This window comes from Hipposideros armiger, unplaced genomic scaffold (genome assembly GCF_001890085.2).
Source record: "Hipposideros armiger isolate ML-2016 unplaced genomic scaffold, ASM189008v1 scaffold_479, whole genome shotgun sequence".
NCBI classification, from domain to species: domain Eukaryota; kingdom Metazoa; phylum Chordata; class Mammalia; order Chiroptera; family Hipposideridae; genus Hipposideros; species Hipposideros armiger.
The window spans coordinates 1,141,368-1,165,309 of NW_017731829.1; the positions used below are offsets into that span (position 1 = coordinate 1,141,368).

The 23,942-nt window shown below is 40.4% G+C and overlaps 2 protein-coding genes across 8 annotated transcripts in view; one reads left to right on the top strand and one right to left on the bottom strand.

Annotated features, from left to right (window-relative positions):
* Positions 1-19,657, bottom strand: part of PSME3IP1 (proteasome activator subunit 3 interacting protein 1) — a 28,109-nt gene extending 8,452 nt beyond the window's left edge. Inside the window, exons 1-5 of one of the 4 annotated variants that reach the window (XM_019666831.1) lie at positions 19,035-19,123; positions 9,722-9,863; positions 9,075-9,173; positions 8,546-8,667; positions 4,293-4,426 (exon numbers count right to left, since the gene is read on the bottom strand). In XM_019666831.1, the coding sequence (XP_019522376.1) occupies positions 4,293-4,426; positions 8,546-8,667; positions 9,075-9,173; positions 9,722-9,863; positions 19,035-19,052 (515 nt within the window). In that variant the 5' untranslated portion in view covers positions 19,053-19,123. Of the gene's footprint in view, positions 1-4,292; positions 4,427-8,545; positions 8,668-9,074; positions 9,174-9,721; positions 9,864-19,030; positions 19,124-19,441 lie in introns of those variants that run through there. The other 3 variants (XM_019666834.1, XM_019666833.1, XM_019666835.1) reach the window with 3 other exon arrangements.
* Positions 19,658-19,893: 236 nt separating this feature from the next.
* RSPRY1 (ring finger and SPRY domain containing 1) overlaps positions 19,894-23,942 on the top strand; it is a 44,180-nt gene continuing 40,131 nt past the window's right edge. For 3 of the 4 annotated variants that reach the window (XM_019666865.1, XM_019666863.1, XM_019666862.1), the window contains exon 1: positions 19,894-20,037. The gene's annotated coding sequence lies outside the window, so the exon portion shown is untranslated. Of the gene's footprint in view, positions 20,038-20,138; positions 20,377-23,942 lie in introns of those variants that run through there. The other variant, XM_019666864.1, reaches the window with a different exon arrangement.

Genomic DNA, 23,942 nt, shown 5'->3' on the forward strand with positions numbered 1-23,942 from the left:
AATAAAATGTTTTTCAATCTTAATGTTTTAAAAAAATACAAGAAAAAAAACTTAAGTAAAAAGACAACTATCATTAAGATAGTAAAAACTACATAAAAAGTCCTAAAAATTCAAACCTACCAGTAAAAAGAGATCAACACTGAATTTTAAACCAGTTATTTAGACACACAACTAAAAACTTAAAATGAGACAATTACAGATAGAGCAGCAATCAGAAAAATAAAATATAGTGGTTGCGAATGCATTTGAAATAAGACAAAATAGATGAATTCCCAGAAAATACAACCAAATAAAACTGACTTAAAAAGATATGGATAAAATTCAATAGTCCTATAATTATAAATTTTAAAAAGAGCGACCAAAATGATTTTATAGAGGAGTTCTACCAAACTTTCACAAAATAGAATACCACCTTCTTATACAAACTCCTCCAGAGAACAGGAAAAAAAGAACACTCCTTAAATCACTCTATGAAGTTAGTTTTAATTTTCCTGTCAAAATCAGATACACTGGGGAAAAAAAATACAGGCCAGCCTTACTCAAGAGCATAGATTCAACAACCGTTACAAAACATTAGCAAACCAAGTCAGCAGAGTTAAAAAAAAAATAATGATACATTACTGCCAAGCTGGGTTTTTTTCTCACGGGAAGGCAACATTAGAAAAATCTATAAATTTAGTTTTTTACTGTAACAGAGTAAAGAAGAAAATTTATTTTATCAATTCAAAACCAGAAACAAGTAAGACAAAATTGAACAATTCATGGCTACAAAAACCTCTTATCAAGCTAGGAACAGAACATCCTTAACCTACTAAAGGATATCTGGGGGGTCGGGGGGAGGTGAAATATTATTTTTAGTGGTAAAAAAGTTAAAAACACTTCTTAAAATTAATAAATAAGACAAGAACGTGCACAATAACTGTTTCTATTTAACATTTTACTAGTAGTCCTGGCCAGTGCAGTAAGATAAAGAAAAGGAATTAAAAGGTATAAGATGGGCTGGCAGAGTGGCTCAGTTGGTTAAGAGCTCGCTCAAGAGTGTGAGCTCTGAGCAACCAGCGGTTCGATTCCCGGCCCGAGCTGAGCTGCCACTGAGCTGCCAACAGGTGGCAGGATGGCTCAACTAAAAAAAAAAAATGTATAAGGAAGAGAATAAAACTGTCATTACTCACAGATGGTAACTCTCTACATAGACATTTCAAAAGAATCCATTGATAAAATATTAAAGTTAATAAGTTACTAAGGAGTTATTGTTAAAGTTAATGAGTTGGGTGGCTGGATGTAAATATTCCATCGATTGCACTTTTACATACCAGCAACAAAAAATATAAAATAATTAGAAATAAGTTTAACAAAAGATGTACACAACTTTTTTTGAAAAATAACTATAAAACTTTATGACGTTACCAATAAACGTAGATATATGGCATGGATAAAAAAGACTCAAATCCATAACAATCTGTTCTCTCCATAAATTTATCAAGCCAATTTAATAACGTTCCAATAAAAATCCCAGTAGAGATTTTTAAAGAGCTTAAACTAAATCTAAAATTTATATGAACAGAGCTGACTGAGTGGCTCAGTTGGTTAAGAGCTAGCTCAAGAGTACAAGCTCTGAGCAACAGGGTCGCCGGTTCGATTCCCAGCCCGAGCTGAGCTGCCAACAGGTGGCAGGATGGCTCAGCTAAAAAAATAAATAAATAAATAAAATTTATATGAACAAACGAAGTGGCCAAGAATAGACAAGATATCCCTGAGAAGAATGTAAGGGGACTTGCCTCATCAGATATCAAGATTTATTATAAAGCTATAATTATTACACAGAGAGGTACTGGTGCAACACCTCCAAGAAACAGAAAAAAAGAACCATCAAACAAACCCATTATGTGTATAGAGACTTGTTATAAGACAGAGGTGACACTGAAGATCACTGGGGAAAATAGGCAGAAGTATTTATTTCATTAATGTTGCTAGAAAATTGGCTTTTCAGGGCCGGCCACGTGGCGCGTTGGTTAAGAACTGGCTTGGGACGCCAGAGGGCCCCGGTTCGGATCCCACATATGAGGGCCAGTGACACTGCCCTCTACAGCTAAGATGCTGAACAACAGCTCAACCTGGAGCTGGGCTGCCGTGAGTCGCCGGTGACGACGTAGGATGCAGCCCCTGCTGTAGTGGGTTGCCATGAGCTACCGTGTGTAGCCAGCAGCCATCGTGAGCGGCCGTCCAGAAGCCGGGGACTTATCTGCCTCACCCGGGAAGAGCGCAATGATGGTGCCAACTTGGGCCAGTGAAGCGATGTCCTCCACAGCTAGACTGAAGAACAAAAGGACAGCAACTTGTCTGTTCCCCTTACCCCATTTCCCAAGCGCGGTTCCCTTCCCCTAATCCCCCATTTAAAAAAAAATCTAAAAATAGAAAATTGGTTTTTCATTTGGAGGAAAAAAACTGACATGGAATCCCTACTTCATACCCTTCACAAAAATCAATTCCAGGTAAAGACTAACATGTGAAAGATGAAACTCTAAAACTCGGAGAAGAAAAACTATCTTATGACCTCAGCATAGGAAGAATTTCTTGAACAAAATATAAAATGCTCTTACCATAAAAGAAAATATTGATATATTTGACCACCTTAAAATTGACCACCTTCAAAGGTACATTCCGGTTATAAACTAATCATTCTTGGGGATGCAATGGACAGTATGGTGACTATAGTTAATAATACTGTATTGTATATTTGCAGATTGCTAAGAGTAGATCTTAGAAATTCTCATCACAAGAAAAAAAACTGTAAAATGTGTGGTGATGGATGTTAACCAGACTTAGACTCCCAGACCTCATTCCAAGCTTAGCGAACCAGAATTAGTGTGAGGCCTAGAAGCCACATTAACAAACTCCCAAGTGATTCTAATAAACCCAGGCTGGATACATTAGGAACTCCCGCCCCAGGAGACTAATTTATCACCTTGCTACACAAAACAACAATAAATGATGTAGTTTCAAAATCTAAAAAGGGTTACAGGCATGTCACCAAATGGGCCCTTTTGAATGGTGCCAAGGACTAAAGGGGAGATAGTTGTAACACACATTCTACTAGCAGGAAGACAATGCTGAGAGGTAACGAATCGCCCACCTAGAGAGCCCTTTCTTGGCGCAGTCCAGTAAAACTGCCCAGGTCCAAATCTTGAAAGACATTGAGCCAAGCATGAAAGCGTATGTGGAAACTTGAAAGAAATAATTTATGCTCGGTAACTGGCCCTTTTCCGGCTACTGCTATCCCTCCCCTCTGCTGCTACACCATGATGACATTTTGACATGTAAGCAGTGATCCTAGGAAGAGCTGCAGCAATGGATGGTGTGCCAAACCACAAGACTAAATCAACACACTCCCTTCCAAACATGTGGCTGGCTGACAATATACCATATTGATTTTTCTAATAGACTGCACTTCAACTTGACATCATTTTGCTCACGGTAGGGTTGGTCAAACTGAAATGACCAGATCTAATCACTCTGGTGCCATTTTAGGACTTGGAAAGGGAGGAGCAAACATAACAAAGAACTTACCAAAACCTCTAGGCAGTGCTGCCACCCCCGTCAATCAAGCCGATCCCAGCCAGTTCTGTAACCCTGTCACAGTGGCCATGTGCTTACAGGCCACATGCCTTTGCAACAGCTGTTCCCCCTGCCTAAGATGTTCTCCTCTCCCATCTGCCTGTCAAAACCCTAGTCATCCTACCTAATCTCCTGTCTAATGCCTTCCCTAACTTCTCCAACGGGAGCACACAAACCCCACCCTGCCTAGACAGTTGGGTGTTTCCTCCTCCCGCTCTTATTACACCCTATACAAAGCCTTTCCTAGAGCTTGCTACCTCATTTGCCTAGAAACATAAATGCTCAAATATTGAACTCCACCTCTCCAATTATGGTTGTGACCTTGGATAAAGGTTCTCAACCTCTCAAATTCTCGGCCTCCTCATCTGATAATAGGAACTTGTACTTCATAGACTTGCTGAGGAATAACCAAGATCATACATGGACAGCACTTAACGTAATGCCTGGTACACAGCAGGTGCCCAGTGAAGAGTAGCTATCATTCTGAATGAACAATGAGACAAGGGTCAAAGACTGGAGAAGATACCAAGTTTGGAAGGGGAGTGAGGTAAGGCTACCAAAGGGACTTCACCGAGACATATGCTTGGGTGACCTTCTGCCCTGGCTACCATTACAAAGGGCATGCAGAGTACAAGGTCAGAGGGAGATGGAAGCTGTGCGAGTGCTGCCTGGCTCACCTCTTATGCTTCACAGCTCCTGCCAACAGCTTTGCCTGGGAGAACTTAGTCTTGGTTTCCATGGGTTTCACAGTCACTTTCTTCTCCACTTCTTTCTTGTTTTCTGGAGAAATTCCAACTTTGTTGAGATTACTGTGAGTTACAGGTTAAGGGTCAAACCAAGCAGAAAGATGACAGAACAATGGTAATGCAAGAGAAAGAACACTGTAAAATACAGTAGCACTTCAGCTCTGCCATGGGATGTTTAGCCTACTTATATATATATATAAAAATGCTCCCCTCTTTATTCTGCCAGTCAAATCCAGCTGATTTAAACACAAATAAAGGTGACCACAGAGGAAGACGGCAAATCAAGCACAAGATAATACAAGCAAGCAAATTTTTTTCCCTCTGATTCTCAATGACAAACTGAGCACAGCCAGAAAACCTATTACCAAACACATGGTTGATATTATGCTTGCTGGGGAGAACAAAGATCCTAAGGAATATACTGCAACAAGAAAAAAAAAATGTGGATTCCCTGAAAATAGAAAATGTTTGCTCTTTTCCCCGTTATGGGTAAAATCAACTTTTGCAGAATGTCCTGACTATTAATGGCATCCAATCTTAGACATAATGGAGACTAACTCCTACTCAGCTGGTGCAAGGCAACATCAAAATCACTTAAGGCTCATTAAAAAACAGAGTTCCTCCCCAGTCCCAAACCTACTGGATGCTGATGTCCCAGAAGCCCAGGAACCTGTTTTAAACTCTCAAGGTGATTTTAATGAGAAACCTCTGTGCATATGCAACACAAGAACCAAAAAGTTATTTTCTGAAGCATAACAGATTCACGTGTAACATCACTTTTTTTCATGCCTGATGTCAATCTCTGGCTTTCAATGCATGTCACTTTCTTTTTGTTCTACCAGCCTCCTCCCCACCTTCCTTTTCATTCTCTTACAACCTGTTATGCAATAGGTAAGTATTCCAACATAGTGCAATACCTTATTTAAGACGCAGTAGTGCCCTACTGGAACAATAGTGACATCTAGTGCCCAAGAAATCTAAGAAGCATTATTATCAACCCAAAGAGGTAGGGATGGGGCATCTGGTCTCAGCTACTTATCTCTTTCAACAATGGAGAAAACTGGGTACCAGAAATAAGGAAACTCTAATTCTGATCATTCTTCTGATCACTAACTCTCTTCTTATGAACGACAGTTACCTTAAATATTTGGACTATTCTATGCGGATTATGCTTAATATGCAGTGCTATTCTGAGTTTCATCAATTTAATGTGTTTAAGGTCATCGTGGAAACATGAGCATACTGTGATTTTTTACCTGCAACTCCATCATTAAGGTATAGAAACTCTCAAAGAAAATTCTTAATATTAAATATTGAAAAATAAAAAATGGAAATAATTAACACAACGAAAGCACACATGTGTTATCAGGACACAGACAAAAACCAACACTTAACTTTTTATTCTTTTAAAGTAAAAAACTTCCAACCTTTTCTTTGGGGGGTTGCGGGGGGGGGGGAAGAGATGGGGTAAAGGTGATAATAATATTAATATCATTTTTGATCCATATCCACAACATAAGCAATTTTTCCCCCTGAAGTCCTTCTCCCCCTAAAATGCTTTAAATAAACACAACTCAAAAATCTCAAGGAATTCATTAAATGAGGCATTTTTTTAAAATCACATAGTCTTTAATACACACAATATTGCTAACTACCGGTTGCTCCCAAATGAAATAACAGTTCTGTTGTTTATATGGCACAAACCAGAGCTTATTTGTATTCACAAGCATCACATTATAAAGTGTACCACGTTACAACAATCAAGCAAAGCCAAGAACCAGCTCCTGGTTTAGAACTTCCACAAACAAGTGTCTAATCCTTCAATTCCTCTCTCAACATGTCTCTGGCTACATGTGTGGTTGGGATTAGTGATTGTATATCAGTGCACTGGAAGGCCTGCTTTTCTTCAGTTCTTCTAAAGAGTCAGAACTTTCCAAGTTTCCAATGAAAGCCAATACCCTTGGGGCCTCTTCAATGCTGTCCTGTAATGTTACCAGGACAGACAAGTTTCTTGTGCCTCACTGCTGCCCTGTTCATTCTTTCCTTTGAATTGGAAACCGAAGGGCCTCTCACACTCATACCACATCAACACTGCTTGCCAGAATGCTGCTCTGGGAGACACTCGCTATCTTATTTGCTAGCCTGCCAAATTAAGCACAGAAAACAGACATAATTCAAGTAATAGGTGTAATTCGTGTATTTCCTTAGAGAAGAGAGCCTGGTACCTGAAACAATGCAATGCATATATCTGCCCGTCTCTGCAAACATCAATGCATAATATTATTCTGGGGTCAGCAGGGAAGGGAGCGGGAGAGGGGAGCTTCAGAAAAGCCAGTCTCAGTCCTACAGCTGGGATTGAGGTGTGACCTTCCATCAACTCCTATCTTAGTATTATACTAGGAGATGCCACTAGGAGAGCTGGGACTGGAAGCCAGGTCTTTTGCTACCAGTTCGGAATGGGTTTTGTGGCATCATGCTGCTACCTTATCTCAATCAGTGTCAGTCACCTGGATTTAAACCAAATCCCAGGGAATCTATGTACACTTTCTCCCATGTAACTCTTTAGTGGAACCTACTCACACTCCCTGCAAAAAAAACCCAACCAAACAAACAAACAAAAACCCAACTACCACATACTCGTACACGCAATGTCTTATCAACCTTAGAGGTGAAACCTGTTCAATCACACTACTAAGGTTATTCAATATATAAGCTTGAAATATTCAAACAAGATTTCTCATAGGAGATAAAAAAACTAGGATGTCCTTATTAACCTCTCCTATGAGTCACTCATTAATTCATTCACGTATATTCTGAGAACCTATGATATGCCAGGCACTGGGAAAATCAGTGGGGCCAAGTCCTTGTTCTGATGGAGCTTACTTTACATTCCAGCAGTAAAGAGGCAAACAAACCAGCACAAAGCAAATGAATTCAGAGTTTTCAGGTAGTGACAAGTACTACTTAAAAATGACATTACAGACAGTGATAAGAGTGGGTGCAATTTTAGGTGGGGTGCTTAGGGAAAGTCTCTATGAGGAAGGGAGGGGTGAGCTGAGACCAGAGGGCCACGAAATACCAGCCTTGTAATATCTGAGGGTGGAGCATTCCAGGTCAAGGAGACAGCAAATACAAAGGCCTTGAGATGAAACCACAACGCTCAGTGAGAGAGGAACACAAAGGCCAGCAGGCTGTAGTGCAGTGAACAACAGGAAGCGTGAGTTCAAGATGTAACAGGGAGATGAGTTGGCCTAAATAATGTAGAGCCCTGGAGGGCTGGGGAAAGGATGTAGATTTGTCTCAATGCAACGGGAAGCCACTAGTGTTTCAAACAGGAAAGTGACACAATCCCATGTATGTTTCCCAAAGTTCCCTTTGACTGTTGTCTGGGAAGGGACTTTTGGGGATGAGAGCAGAAGGACAGACTAATCAGATGGTCATAGCAGTCCAGAGAAGAGTCTACAACTACTGCAATGGCAGCAGAGACAGCAAGAACTGCACAGATTTGCAGTACATTTTGGAGGTGATTTTTGGCCCAGGCACCCGTGGGTATAGGAGTACCATTATTGAAACTGGGAAGACCAGAAAAAGAAGAGAGTAGATGGGGGAGCGGGGGCAGTGTGATGAGGGTGTAGTAGTGAGGCATGGACTTAAGAATTTTGATGTAGACAGGTTACATCTGGGATGCCTATTAAGACATTTAAGTGGATGTCAAAAAGGCAAAGCTGAGCCAAAGCCAAGTCATCTTTGTCCCTTTCTCTACGCCTCTGTGGGGACAGACCAGGCTGTTCCTGTAGGGAAGGTTACTAAGGACACAGGAAGAGTTGCTAAACATTTTCTTTTAAAACTCAAAAGCCAGTTTCTCCCCTGGATGAGGTTTACTGCATTGGCCATCTGTTTCAGTCTAATCCCACAAGGCAAGAATACCCTGGTACTGACTACTGGGATTTAGGCCTTCAGTTAACCTGATAGGATCTGGACTTTTGATTGCAACAGACTCTTGCGTGCAACATTCACTCCATAAATCACTGTCAGTTATTCAGAACCATAAAAATATCAGTGTTGAAAGGGAACTTCGAGATCACCAAGTAGAAGGCCTAATGCTATTTATGAAGACACTAAAATCCACGGATGGTGATGGGAAACTGCCACCTTACAGATCTCTCTCCAAGTACAAAGGATATTCTGTACTCCTTCAGCTCTTTCAGCTCTTCTTCTCTTCGTTGCTTTTCTATTAATTCTTGCTGTCGAGAAACCTCATCAAGGAAGTTGGTCTCATCTTCATCTAAGCCTCTTACCATGTTTTCTGAGGAAATAATTAAACAAGGAACACTTAGCAGGCTAAAGGGAAAATATAGCCAAATAAGATTTTTCCTTTTCGTTTTTTTAATAAACAGCAGATCCTTCAGGGGATTAGAAGAAAAGAATTTGTAAACACCATGGCTTCTGAATTGATAACATGGCATAAAATCAAGGCATTCCTCCCATGGCTAGATATTAGCATAGCATTAAAATGGATATCTTGAGCTCTACACAAAAATGTTCCATGTGGTCTAGAAGGTAGAAATTTGTCTCTTTTCCACCAAATGACCATTTAGAGACTAAGATAACCAAGACAATTCCATGGCTAGTTAGAAAAAGTGCTGCATGAGGCAAACGTGCATCAAAAAGACCCTGCTGAGTCCCTTGGACTCTGTGTTTTCTGAGGCTTACTGAATTTGAACTGCTCCTCGTACTCCTGCTGCTTCCTGTCTTTCTGTTCCTGTAGCCTTTCATACAGAGACCGAGGGTCATAAACCTCCTCTGGACATTCTGAAAGGAAGAGGAAGGGAGCAAAAAGTGGGGAGAGGCGGAAAAAAGATACATACTTTAGAACTCTTTCGTATTGTATTATTTTGGAATCACAAAGGATTTTAAAGATCAAGTCAAGTCTCTGCATGATCTGAGGGCAAGGATAACACAAAAATAGTACAAAGTCCACAGCTTCCCTTTAGACTTCAGAGAGGGGCCAGCAGTTCTCAAAGCCAACTATCAATGTCAGTAGGGCTCATGGCCTGAGACAGTCAACTGGATGAGAGGCCAGTCCAAATCCTCTACAACAGCAGCATTCTCAGTTGTTCTGATCCTGGACCCACCTGTATGGAGGGAACAGACTAGCAGGATCTCCTGGAGGACAGTGTGGGTGAGGATGTGAGTATGCTGGTTCTGCTCCCAGCTATAGAGGCCTAACACGGATTCCTTCACCCCTCTGAGGTTCAGTTCCTCTACTGTACTAAAGTGAGGACATTAACAACTACTTTGCAGGGCTGGTGTAAGGATTAAGATCATTATGTGGAATGCCAAACTATAAGCCCATATACCTTCTGGATCTTCAGGTTTTCGAACTTTCTCCCATTCTTCTTGCCTCCTTTTGCGTCGTTCATCTAGTTCTGCCTCTGACACAAACCTCTTTTTGATAATAAGGTTACCGTCATCCCCTCCATCCATAATGGAACAATCAGGCTACAGAAAACAAAACATTTCAAGTGAGAACTGCAATCAAAATTCTAAAGAGAAACAAGATTTAGCTCTGACTCACCCAGCAGTAGACCACCTCAAAATTCCCTTTGACCTTGACTGAAAGAAATCTTCAAGCAGTGTAATGTATAGATCAATGATGAAAGCACATGATTAAATTTTTCCTAATGCATCAAGTAGTTTTATTAACAATGTTATCTACAAAGCCAATAAGAGGACCTAGAATAATTCTCATTACATGCTATTCCATAGTAAATCTTATATTGCATACATTTCTGTCCCTCTAATCTAGACAAATTGGCCTCCTGGGCACCCTATATTTCCCCAGCTCTTATCCTCCTTTATTTCTGTAACATCTGACATTGTTCCTTCTTGAAATTCATTCCTGTTTCAGGGCCATTACACGACCTTGATTCACCTGTTCTTGTTTCCAAGTAGATTCAGAATGGAGACACTCAGGTATTTAGGGAGCCTTAAAGACCAAGTCAGGTCTGTACAACAGCAAAGTCATATACCTAGAGGCACACAAACCATGAATGGAAAAAGGGAGACTAGAAAAACCCAGATCTCCCAACTTCAGGTTCAATGTACTGTGCTCTATACTTAACTGACTCCTACTTCACCTCTTTCCTGACTTTCCTCCCTGTAAACTCTGTATCTGTGCTACTTAAGATTCTATCTTCGATCCTTCTCTTTTCTCAGTCTCACGATGACCTCAACCACTTTGTGCGTATCTTGGTGCAGAAGACTTCCAATTCCCAATCTAGATACTTCTACCTGAACCTCAGAAAGGAGGGAGGAAAGAAAAATAGAGTGTGCATTACTCCTTTTAAATTAATTTTTTCTACTTTTCTTTGCTGGTGTCTTTCCTTTTGAAGAATTGTGGAATTACCCCTCAGATTTGTTATGTATTATTCACAGAATTACATCCTAACAAGGAATTACGTATTCTGTACTACTGGCACATCAACTCAATGTCCATTTCAAGACGACCCCTGATAACAAAAACAATAAATCTCTACTCCTAGCACAAAAATAAAGTAGCAACCATTTACTGAGCTCCTACCATGTACTGAATACTTTTTATGTACTATTATCTCATTTACACTCACACTGACCCTATGAGAAATATTTTTTCTTACAGATGAAGAAATTGAGACCCAGAGAAGTTAGGCCATTGTCTCAGGTGATAAAGGTGATGAATGGCAGAGATGAGAATCAAATCCAGGCCTGACATCAAAAATTCATACTCTTACCCACTTCACCATACCTCTCCCCAGGAACCAGGGATCATGGTTGAAAAGGATATATCAATTTCAGCTTTCTTCCTACATCAAATTCCAGTGCTAAAGATGTTCATGCAACATTTAATAAAGACAGAAATGGAAGCTGCAGAAATAAATCCAAACCTTCAGAACAAGAGAATCTCAGCCTAAACCCTACTGTTGCTGAAGTTTAGTTCAATTTAACAGCAATAAGAACATTTTGAAATTTACTGGAAAGAAAACCAAATCAATTGACAGAAGGCGTTGCTCTCACCTAAAGCCCACAACCTGGACACTGCTGATGTAGCGTAACTCAGTGACTCCTGCCAGAAGCCCATTACAGAAACAGAACTGCTCAGTCTCTGTGACCATGCCAAACATTCCTTAAGTTCTGCAGAATGACTGCTTATGAAACGAGAGGCAACGTTTTCTTAAACGTCCATGGCAGAGAAAATGTCAACTATGTAGGACTCTAATGGATGGGAGAGAGATACTGGACTGGACCCTCAATTTCCCCCCCTCTTATCCTCTAGCTCTAGCTCTCATTTCTTGCCCTATATTGGTGGCAGTCTGGTTTCTTCCCCTCACCCTTACTTCCTGGTAAATAACTCAGAGTGGGTCGGGTCCTCATAGCCCACCTAATTTGATTCCCTATCTGGCATCTGGAGATTTTCAGCGAACCCATCTTTTACAACTTTAAGATGGACCACCGCATTCCCTACCAGCCAGCAGACTCCCTCCTTGAGCAGATCTGACTGGCAGGATAGTTCTTCCTTAAACTGAACTGAAATCTGTCTCCCTATAAATTCCACACAAAGGTCCAACCTGCTGGGACTACACAAAAGGAGCCAAATCCCTTTTTCAACACAACAATGCTTCAGTTGTTTGAAGACAACCCCCATGTTTCTCTCATTTGTCTCTTTTCTGGGCCAAACAGCCCTAGTTCCTTTAATCTTACAAAATGGAGAATAATACAATAATAGTGTCTCAAAGCAATGAAGTTGTCAGATTGCATATAATGTAAACCTGGGAAATAAATATTAGGATATGGTAATGCCACTGGCATTCCATTAAATGTATCTTACTTTCATTATACATTAAAAAAAATAAAAACAATACATATTAATACTGAATATTCTTCCAATAGGCCAAAATAAAACCTAGAATCTTACATTCTTCCAAATAAGAATTCAGAGACTCTCAAGATTAATTCTTATAACTTAAAATTACGAAAGGAAAACCATTTGTTTTAATTTTCATGGCCCGTTGAGTTTTTTGGAAAGAACCTACCTTCGTTTAACTAAGATCCCTGAAACTCAGGGACAAAGCCTTTAGGATACATGGAAACAACAGTTTGAATTTGAAATAGAAACTCTAGAGAAGTAAGGATCTTCCCAACATTGATGAATCACTTTTGGGAAAAGACAAATTTATGGGATTCTAAGAAATTCTTACTCTCTTTTTCATCAGTCTTTTTCTCTTAAGTGTTAGAATTCATCTACCAAAAGAGGAGTTGGCTATTACCCATCCATCTTTCACACACAGGGACAACACCAGGAACTACCGTTGGTTAATGAAAATGAAAGTAAAGCAGAAGCACATTAAAAAAAGGAAATTTAAAGACAATGGCTTTAGTATTTGACAGAGAAACTCTACTTCTCAGCTCTCAATGGGCTGTTTTCCGGACAACACAATCACAGTCAAAACTAATTAACACTTGTAAATCTGCTCTTTAAATCTAGTATTATAATCCTGACATTCTTTTCATTCTAAAACAAAGCTAGATGGCCACACCTAATTATAGTGAACTTCTAGGGACAAGACTAAAACAGACTGCTTTATCCATCTTGCTTCAACCTGCATTACTTCTGTAGATCCTCATTCCTTGGCACTTCAACTGGTGCTCCCTCCTAGCCTTTAGTGGCCCTCTGGCTAATTAATCTGGTCATCTTTCTATGTAAGGAGACGTCAAAGATAAGGACAGAAAATGTCCACGAACAAGTGGCCATACTCCTGAATATTCTGGATAACATTCAGAATATTCTTTCTCCAGAAATACACAGGTCTTTTCAGGATTCAAAACTTCACTGTCAATAAACACTGCTAAAAAGTAAGCTTAACTTCAGACACTCTTCCTACAACTAATCTAATTCAACCAATAAAAGTGCCTTCTGTTGCAGTCTCCTTACCAAGAGCAAGTACAAGTGATGATCGAGTACAGAAGACTATGAAATCAAGAGACGCCGGTTCAAAACCTGGTTCTGCCACTTACCAGTTGTATGACCCTGGGCAAGTCATTTAACTCCTGAGCCTTGGTTTCCTCATCCTCAGAATGCACATACCAATGGGGATTAAAATAGTACTGCACAACATAAATATGTCGTGAGGATAAACAAGCTAATTCATGGAAAGCACTTCACACAGTGTTTAACACATGCTTAAAAGTGCTTTGAAAGGCTTGCCATTACTACAAAGCACTATGCTAAGCTCTGGACAGGTTGTAGGAATGCGAGAACTGCTGTCTGCTTTCAAGGAGTGGAGAAGATATAAAGCAGTGACATAAACTATCATGACATTTGAAGTGGGAAAGGGATCGCATCAAACTGAAATTAGGAAAAACTTACATGTATACATAATTTGGTGTTTCTATATTTTCCCTTTAGTGTGGTTCTTTATTTTACTATTTTACTTTATTAGTAGTTACTTTAATTTAAATAAACTAAACATTGTGTTGAATGTTTAATTCTTGTGTCCAGCACTGTGCCAAATTCTATGTGGTGTATAAAGGAAATAAACTTTAAGAGTTAGTACTCTTTGAACTAGTTAATAACAGATACTAGTATATGAGTATACAGTGAATTAACAAAGTGAGCAGTACAGGTAAGAGGCAGTAATGAAGGGCATGAATATGGATCAATCCAGTATCCTGGGCTGAAAACCTGGATATATTGACGCCCAAACGCCTTTTTCCACACTCCCTACATTCCACCGGTCACCAAGTTCTGTTTTTCTATCTCCTAACGACCTCTTTTTAATCCACCCTCTCCTTTCTTCTTTTCTTTTCTGTTTTTGTTTTTTTTTAAGAAAAGAGTCCTTTCCTTTCTAATCTCTTCAGAGCCTTGTCTTGCATGGACTACTGCAATAGCATCCCATTAGTCTCCTTTTCTACTCTAGCCCCCACTACAACCATCTATAACTCTACTATAGCACTTATCCATTGTGTTTTGTAATTTTTTTTATTGCAAGTAGCTCTTTGTATCCACTGTGTTTATTATTATTAGCACAGTGTGTGGCATATATTAGGTATATAATAAATACCTGTTGAATAAACCAACCATGAAGAGAATTTGAAGAATTTAAGCAGGGAGGTATGATTCCACATAAATATTCCTAAGGTATTGTCTGATGTAAGTTATAGAGAATGGTAGATATTAAGTATTGTATTTGCTGAGGCTTCTATGTCCCACAGGGAATTCTATTCAAACACCATACAATTTGTGCAATAGGAAACGCAGGGCCAAAAATTAAATCACTTTACTATATTACATAATTGACGTCTTCTTCAAGAATAACTCTTGCTGCTCTCCTTTAATTTAAACTGACTAAAAAATGCTCTCTTACAGTGAGTAATAAATAGTTCCCACACAAAGCATTTTTCTTGGAGGAGTCCAATATTCATCAGCTGTTTATTCTGCATTAGGGAAGTGATGAGTACTTGCAACTCATTTACCTCCTTTTGGAAATAGAAAAACCAGAAGTTAAAGTGTTTATTTCTAATTCTTACTGCCCAGCTAAATTTCCAAAAGTCTCTTACTGTTCCCCTTTGTTTGCTAGAATAATTAATAACCAAACACAAACAGACAAAAGCCCAGGGGCCCAAGGATCTAACTATATAGATTCATGTAGGAATGAAGAGAAATTACAATGGGAATACTTACGGTATTTTGTCCTTATTGTGTTTAATTTTAGAAAGAATAAATGCTGTCAATTTTCCTTTACTCACACAGCTCTTTTCTTCTAGGTGACCCAAGTTTAATGATCAAAAACATAACATTAGGTTGTTTTTTTAAAGATTAAAGTTCTTCAAATAGGGAATTCGTAGAAAACCAAAAACATACCAAAATCACTTTGTCTAAACTTAAAAGTTTCAAACTGATACAAATAAAGAACACAGTTTTCACATTTGCTTGACAGCCAAAAAAACAAAGTTCTTAGATTTCAAGCCAAAATAACTGTTAAACACTGCACTACTGTGTTTGTACTGGGGACTGTGGTATTTAATTTCCAGGTTGGGACGACAAAATGGGCTCAGTGTCTTATATAGCGTGCCATACAAATTTTAAGATACAAAACTTACATTGCTGCCCCCAAAATAATTGCTATCACTGAAATGAAAAATGATTCCACTTAGTGTCATGATACAAGCTAATTAGATCTTGTTTCCTACGGAACTGAATTTTGTGATGGCAGACTACTTAAGTGTTTACAGCACTGGCCACCATACCCTCTGAATTCTAACATTAGATAGACTGTAAGTGTAAAAATACACCAGGGAGAATCAGATCTCTGTGTTAGAGTGTTCTAAGGCTTCTCTTTGGGTAGCAAAAACAATAGGCCAATACATTTTCCTTGTGTCAGTATAATTAAGCACTGCTTTTCCTACATTTTTACCCTCATGTTCAAGTCACATGGGATTTCAAAATGCAGGACAGCAACTAAGGAATTCTCCATCTGACAAACTTAATTATATTCCAAATAGATTGCTTTCTGTCAAAAAGGCTCTTCTACCAAGCTACAGTAATTTAAAGCAAGCCGATTTTCCCTGTATTATAAAACTTCAGAGAATGACAACTAACAGAGAACACTCTATTAGCATTTATTACTAGACAAAATAATCCTCAATGTTCTAACAATGAGGCTGGTTTTAACATACTCCAGTACCAAAGGACACTAAAAGATTCTAAAAATGAGGGTATGGCATAGCAATTTAATTCATATTTAAAATGTTTATTATGAAGAGCAATTTGTAGTAACATTCTGGTTGTCTAGGCATCTAAAAAATGCATGCAAGAAAAAGTTATGTTTTTTTAAAATACCTACATACGCATTTATCTTCCCATAAGATGAGAACAGTCTCATCATCTGTGCATTTACCTTGAATTTATATATATGCACTGGAAGAAAAAAGAAAGAACTTAAAATATTGGTTTCCTTAGCTGATCCTCAGTTCCCCAGTTCATGTGTGCCTCTGAATATAAACATTTCCCTCACTATGTATGATTCTAATATTAATTGTATTGGTTACACATTGTGACTCCTAAATGCAAACCAACTACTTCATCTGGGCTCACAGGAAGAAAAACAGCATCTGTTCCAAAGCTGGAGGAAAACCTGGCCATGCTGGAATTTTGCTGCGCTGGTGGTATACCTACATCCAACATGGTGCTTCCCTAAAAGATTTTTGAGGGTAGCTTTGATTTGCCATCTGGGGCTGGCTTTGGATCCTAACCCCACACTAAATCATACTCCCACTCCCCCAAGTTTTATATAACTCCCCTTAAGATCAAATTTAAAAATAAAATAAAGGCTTTGCATTACACAAACCACACATAAGGCCAACTAACTCATTCAGTTGTATTTTTGAAGTAAACCTTTAAGGGGACCTATTATATGCAAGGCACAATGCTAGCCTAGGTACTAACTTGGCACTCGACGCTACTTTTTAGCAAGTGAGGAATGTGCGTTCAGTAAAAGATAAGATTGGCACATGAGCAATTTAAGAAAAAGCAGAATGAGGTTAAATTCTGTAAGAAATTAGAAGCTATGCACTAAGGAGTTCAGAAAAGGAAGGCTAGAAAAAAGCATCAGGGAAGCTTAATTTTCATAGTGGCTGTGGCACTGGCACAGTGAAAAGTGGTGGCAGTTTTAGGTATACAAAGAAAAATAATCTTTAACTCAAGACCGCCTGAAATCACAAATTTCACATTCAAAATAAAAAATTTTAAAAAAGGTGCTTTCACTTCCAGAAATAGTGGGCTAGGTAATTGAGACCAATTCTCTACCTCTATGACAAAAAAGAACTGGAAGAAATTTTTTTAATAATTCTTAAACAAACAGAAAAGCTAACAAGATAGTAAAGAATTTGGCCAAAATCCAAGAAAAGGTGAAAAACAGAAAGTAAGCCCAATATTCAAACTTGTTTTTCAGCCTGAGGATGTCTCTGACCTTAAAAGCAGCTGTTTTGGTGCCCCTGTAAAGCAACAGAAACAAAAGTAAAAGCTGGGAACCCACATAGGATGTGATGATGTCTGATAACCACCTCCTTCTCTTTCTTAATGTGCACCCCAAAGAACTACACTCTTAAGGTAAAGGTGAACTGGGAAGAAAAACAGCAGAAATAATGAGCAACAGAAACAGACCCAAAGGGAATTCAGATAGTGGATTTCAAACATAGAGATTATAAAACAACTACGTTTACCATGTTTAAAGAAATAAAAACCAACTCTTAAAATTAATAAGGAGTTGTAAAACAGTGGTACAGCACTTTTGAAGAAGAACCAAACAGAAAGAACTTCAGGAACTAAAAAATGCAATAACTGCATTTCAGATTTCAATGGATGAGTTTAATAATACTTTAGAAACAACTGAAGCAAAATTAATGAAGAAGAACTTACCCAGAATGTAGTATGGAAAAATAAAAAGAGTGAGAGGAAGAGAACAGAGTAAAAAGTATGTTAAATCAGTAAAGAAAAAAGACGATAAACAATGGGGCAGAAGCAATATATGAATATAAAACGGCTGAGAATTTTACAGAACTAATGAAAGACACTAATCCAAATATTCGAGAAGTCTAATAAACACCAAGTTTAACAAAAACAAATCCATAGTTGGATACATCATAGTGAAAATACAGAAAACCAAAGATCGAACAATCTTTAGAACATCCTACAGCAAAGAGTGAGACAGGACATGTTGAAGAATGAAGACAAAGTATGTTCAAAAGTTGATCCCAAGTGAGCATGCTGAAATTGCTTAATTTAGCTGCCACAAAAGCATAATTACACTATGACTGAGCCTATGGCTGAACCACGCACTCAAATTACTTCATTTAACAGACGTGGTTTTCAATTTCTGAAGCAGAAACTTGACTCTACTCAAACATCAAGATTCTTAGAAGGTGAAAGAAAAAACTGGTAACTAAGTAGACGGTCTGGAAGTAATTCTTCCATGCTTAGAACCACTAAGAATTTCCCCACCGGCCCCCACTGGTGTAAAAGGCACCAAGACTCCAGCTGAGAAAGACAAGTGGGCAGCCTCTGCTTTCAGATCCCTACAAATGAACAGCTCATCTCAAGCTCTAGTTGAAAGACCATAAAAACTGCTTTTATCTCAGCTCAATTCCTTGTGTATCAAAAAGGAATCTACACACACGGATTCCTTTCAAGGATTTCAGAAGCAGCGCCCACCAAGCCATTTTAAGGGGTCCCTCTTAGCACATCGCTAAACCTAATAACTTAATCAACAAACCTGACCTCCCAGCTGGTACCCAAGAGGTCACTGGGAATTCTGACCACCAGGTCCACACCTGGCTTCCTGGGCCTCGCTCCAGGCCTACTCAGTCACACTATCCGGGGGTAAGGTCCCAGAATCTGCATTTTAAAAGGGCCGCAGAAGACCTTGTTTTCTACTATTACAGTTTAAGAACCGCTGCTATGAACGAACAGGTCTCCTCCCTTTCCGCCGGGCGGACTGACATTCACATGGGCCACCAACTCTCCAACAAGATGCCTCAACTCTCGGTCTTAGTTACCTAAGTTTTCTGTAAACGAGCACGCTACGGAACTGGTACAAGGTACATAACACACGTGTTTCCCATCTTACACTTACTTACAGGCTGTGATTCCACCATTTCCAACCAGGCATCCCCACATCTCCTGAGTAGCCTGGAGCCGTTCCAAGACCTCTAGAACAGAGCCCGCTCCTCACCTGGTGGCTCGGTGACCCCCACCTAGCAAAACAGGTGGAGGGAAGCTCGCAAGAAGCCTGAACTCCCAATTCTGCTTGTCGAGGATCCTTCCCCACACGACCTGGGGACCATCGGGCGGGTTCCCGTTCAACCCCCTCAGCCTGGACCCCGCAATCCTCTGGCTCCAGCGACTCAGAACACCAGGCGAGTGCACAGACTGAGTACAGGCCTGGACCCTAAACCTCACATCACACGCAGCCCCCACTATCTCCTTCCTCAGAGAAGCTGGAGCCCAGGTCTCGCCGCCTGGCCAGGACCCAGGCCGCACTCACCTACCGGCGCACAGGAGGAGACCCCCTCTCCTTGGTGGCGCCCACCCCAAACCGCCACCGTAAAGGCCGCTCACTCTTCAGGAAAAAAGAAAGAAAAGGAAAAAAAAAAAAGAAGAAGACAGAAAACAGCCTTTGCTTTTGTATTCCTTTTGACCCTTCAGGGCTTCCTGTTCCTCGCCGCCACCACAAAGTTCCGCCCCGCTTCCGGCGGCGTAACCCAATCCTCACATCTCTTCCTCCCCAGGAGTCCGATGGAAATCCGGTGCCCAGAAAGCTGGTGGGAGACACTTGATTGGGCCATTCACATCTCAGCAAAGGGATTGGCCAGCTCGCGCCTGTGGGGCGGGCCGGGTCGTGTGATCACGTGACAGAGTCTGGGCAAGATGATTGGTTGTTAAGGAGAGGGCTTGCCACCGAGGAAGGGGCGTTTCCTAGGGGACTGAGGGGCCGGGGCGGTACGAAGCGGGGGTGGGCCCAGCGCGTAATGGCAGCGCCGTGGCCTCGCGTCCATCTTTACCGCTCTCTCGGACCTGTCACAAAGGAGTCGCGCCGCCGCCGCAACCCCCTCTCTCGAGTGGGCCCAGGAGCTGGAGAAAGTCAGTGCCGCAGCCCGGCCGCGCTGCTCCGGGAAGCCCCTGGGGACGCGGAGCGGGGGGAAGTCCGAGGGCTGGAGACGTCCGTGAGGGTGGGGAAGAGCCGCCCGAGTCTGCGGCGGGGAGACCGGACTGGGGCTGAGGGAGGCTCCTGGCAGGGGCCCGGGAGGGGTGGCTTTGGGCAGAGCTCGGGAAACAGTCCGGAGGTTCTTCACCGGGGCCCGCGCTGAAGGCGCCTGAAGAGGTTCCTGGAAGAGGGTGTTCCCCCCTTTAGGGGGTTCTTGACCGGAGAAGGTTCTTGGGGGTCGCCCTTCTGAGGAGGCCGCGGATAAAGGGGCCCAGGTGAGAGGCAGGTAGCTCCTGGAAGGCTTTAGGAGTTCTCTCGGGGATGCCCAGGGTGGAAGGAGTCGATGGGAGGACGCTTTGGGAGGGTTTCCTTTTGTGGAGTTTGAGGTTTAGGTAGCAAGGGTGGGAGGCAGACCTTCCCCAGGGGACGTAGAAATGCCTCGGTGTCGAGAGATGCCTCAGAGAGAGGGGCTGGGGTTTGGGAGCCAGAGTTAGAGGATTCCCCTACTCCGGAGGCCCGATGTGAAAAACGGGTAAAGGACTTGGGGAGAAGGGATTGCTGGGTGGTTCTGGGAAGAAGAGAGCCCCATCCATAGGAAAGCCCGGATGGGGGATATCGAGAGGGTAGCGGGAATAGCAAGACCGTTCTCTCTGGAGACCGACCAGGTGTCCTAAGCACAGAATTCAGCTGCTTCTGGGCTTAGTGCAGGTAGGGTGGGTGACGTGCATCCCACCAACACTCGCTGCGTGACATTAGTCAACGCCTTTGTCCCTACCTGCTGCCTCAGTTTCCCTGTCTTTGGGGAGGGAGACCAAGGCAGAGATGGTCCACTGCGACTCAGCGGTTCTGTACTTTCTGAATGAGGTTGCTCTCCCTGGAGCGGACTTTGAACTTTTAAGGGTTGAAAGTGTCTATTATTGACTGAGGAGAGTCCCGCAGTTGTCCAAGCATTCCTCACGTACCATTTACTTGTCTTGAGACAAGTGACTTAACCCCCTTTCGGCCTCTTCTGTAAAATAATGCAGCGTGTGAAAGTACTTTAGAAACTACAAGCTGTGTGAAAGTAAAGTACTGTGATTCCACCATCCAACAGGTTACTGTTCAGGAATGAAAATGAAGGCACTTTCTAAACTAAAACAGCATGAAAGTGTAATGGATTCACATTAATACAGCAGTGTTGACCACCTAGAGTGCTGGGAGCCATTTTTGTACTGAAAGCTTCAAGGTTCACAGCTTTTTATGTCATATTATAATCTAAACCCATGGTTTCAGCCAGCCCTTGCTTAGATGGGGGTGGAGAGATTTACACTTTTTGCTCTCAGTTTTAATTTACTTTGAACTTCTAATGTTGCTGGCAGGAGGTAGCAATATAAGATAATTTCCTTCAGGAAGTTTTTCCCTGGAGGCTGAAATTTTCCTCCAAGTGTTTGATCTCAATAATGTAAACTACCTCCCTATTTCTCCCCTTTTCATTTATGTATATGGATGTCTACAGGTAGTGACATCCTCCCTCGGTTGTGATTTTATAGATGAGACTTTTTTTTCCTCCATGAATATTATGCCTTCCTATAATGGTCCCAAATTACAAATTTTGAGGCCCATTAGCAGTTGATTTTAAATTTCTCTTCCACAAAGTTTCCCTTTTTTTCACCATATATGGAGTGTGCATTTCCTGAGATGATGTCTTGCTTTGTAGCTTTCTGTGTGAGGTTATAAATTACTTGTTTTAGGTATGACATTTTCCTGATGTTTGGTTAGTGGCATTTGTTAGAGCTGGTTTTCCAAATATTAGGTAATTTGTGATTTTTGAAGTTTTTCTGTTTTGTTTTGAACAAAAACTGACTTTAGTTCCTGTTTTTCTAATCTTATATTGCATGGGCCTCTTAAAAAAAACAACTGGTGATTTTGTGACTTTCTGATTTCCCAGGATGCATGTTATCCTGACCTGCTGCTTATTGTCTGTCTGTGACCTGCTTTTTGCTGTTTTCACAAGCCTTCATTATTTCTATACTCCATGATTATTTTTAAATTATTGATTATAGGAAGTGTTCCAGGATACTCTGCGTGGACTTTTCTGCTTTGTCAGCAAAATAACTTTTCGCTTAGTAAATTGGCCAAGAATCAAGGGGAAATAAACACTTAGCATTTTGTATAATAGTCTGTTACTCTGTAGTGAATAGGGAAAAACAACAACTCTGAAGTATGTTTTGACAAGAGAATAAAAAAAAAAATTGTTGTGTGTTCCTGAAGAGTGCATTTTCAACAGTCTGTTTCAACTCATGAGCCAGTCTGTCAAGAGCTGCCTATACTTTTCTCTGATAATGAAGCACGTAATTTGTTATAAAGAAGTGAGATGTCACTCTGCATCCTTTAAGATACAACTCTCTTCGATACTCAAATAGCTATATAGTTTGAGAAATTATTAGGAATTCTTGAGGATGGTGATTATTATTACACTATTTTAAATTGGAGATTTTCTGTTTTGTGGTGGCATCTTTGTAAAGTAGGATGTGATAGTCACAGGGTTGCACACAGATGGGAACCACAGTGGAACCAGTAATCTATTTCAAGAGTTATTTGGGAGTAGTAAACTGTCAGTTTATCTTCTCTTCAAACATTTGACGTTTTCAAGGCATTTACCATTGAATTTGGATAGTTTTGTTCCTGGTATTCAAATTAGAAAATTGAAAAACAGAATAGTCAGGAAGTAATGAATACCAAAACCTGGGCCACAGCCCTTAGAAAGGAGACTTACAACTTTTAGGAGTGCAAAAGAAAGAATATTTCCCTTTGGTTTAAATGCTCAAGAAGTCCTCTTTTGAAATAGTTTTTTTACAAACCTTTGTGACTAGAAAAAAAGTATATATTTGTTATATTTTACTCTCAGTGTCGATTCCAAAAGGGAATGCTTGCTGGTTAAACATATAAAAGTGTGTTTAACTGTAGATAACTGTGTGATATATACGAGGCTCAATGAGGTAGATTAGTGGGCTCTTAGAGAATACTCCTTTCTCCCTTCCTGAGCTTTTGAAAACAAAGAACACATTTAAAATAACAAAGAATTGATACACTCCTTAAGTTAAGGAATGAACCCTGCTCGTAGTTTTCTTACTGCTTGAAATTGTAGTTTGCAGGCATAATTTCAGGGGTCCTGTACCCATCAAATAGAAGTTTTGAAATACCTTGCTTGGCAAGTTTATTATTACCTTATAGTTTAATGTGTCAGTGTTAGCTTTTCTTACCCCTTCTACCTTCAGAAGAATTGCGTTTCCTCCCCTGTGTTCCCTTAATGCACTGATTCTCAAAGTGTGACTGACTCCTACCCTGCCCCACCTTGTGGGAAGGGCCGCAATCTTTTCTGTTCTTAGTGCTTCATAGTTAGTTGTTCATACTTACATATGCCTCAAGGCTACTTATTCATAACCTACCAAGTGAATTATTAAGGATTCCTAAAACATGGTATTCATAAACCAAAACTAGCATAACATTAGCGTTTCTGTTGTCTGTAATACGTTTTTCTCCCAGGAGGTCTGTCCTGGGAAACTTGGCACCAATATAAAGCTTCTTACGTGGATCCCCGCAGTATTCAGGAATGGTGCTTATTTGGGATGCATTATCAGTATTATGTCAAGCTGATCTTCGTTTTCCATTGTGCTTCCTCTTGTGTTTTGGTTTGTTTTGTTTTTCATTAGAATTACTATTAGCTTCTTTATCAATTTAATTTATGGGCTTCTAGTTAACCTTTCACTGTGGTTGGGGATATTTATTTATACCAACAATATTTTGGCTTATAATTTAAGACATGACTGTGTTGCAGTGCAAATACGTCCTCCTTTTGCTA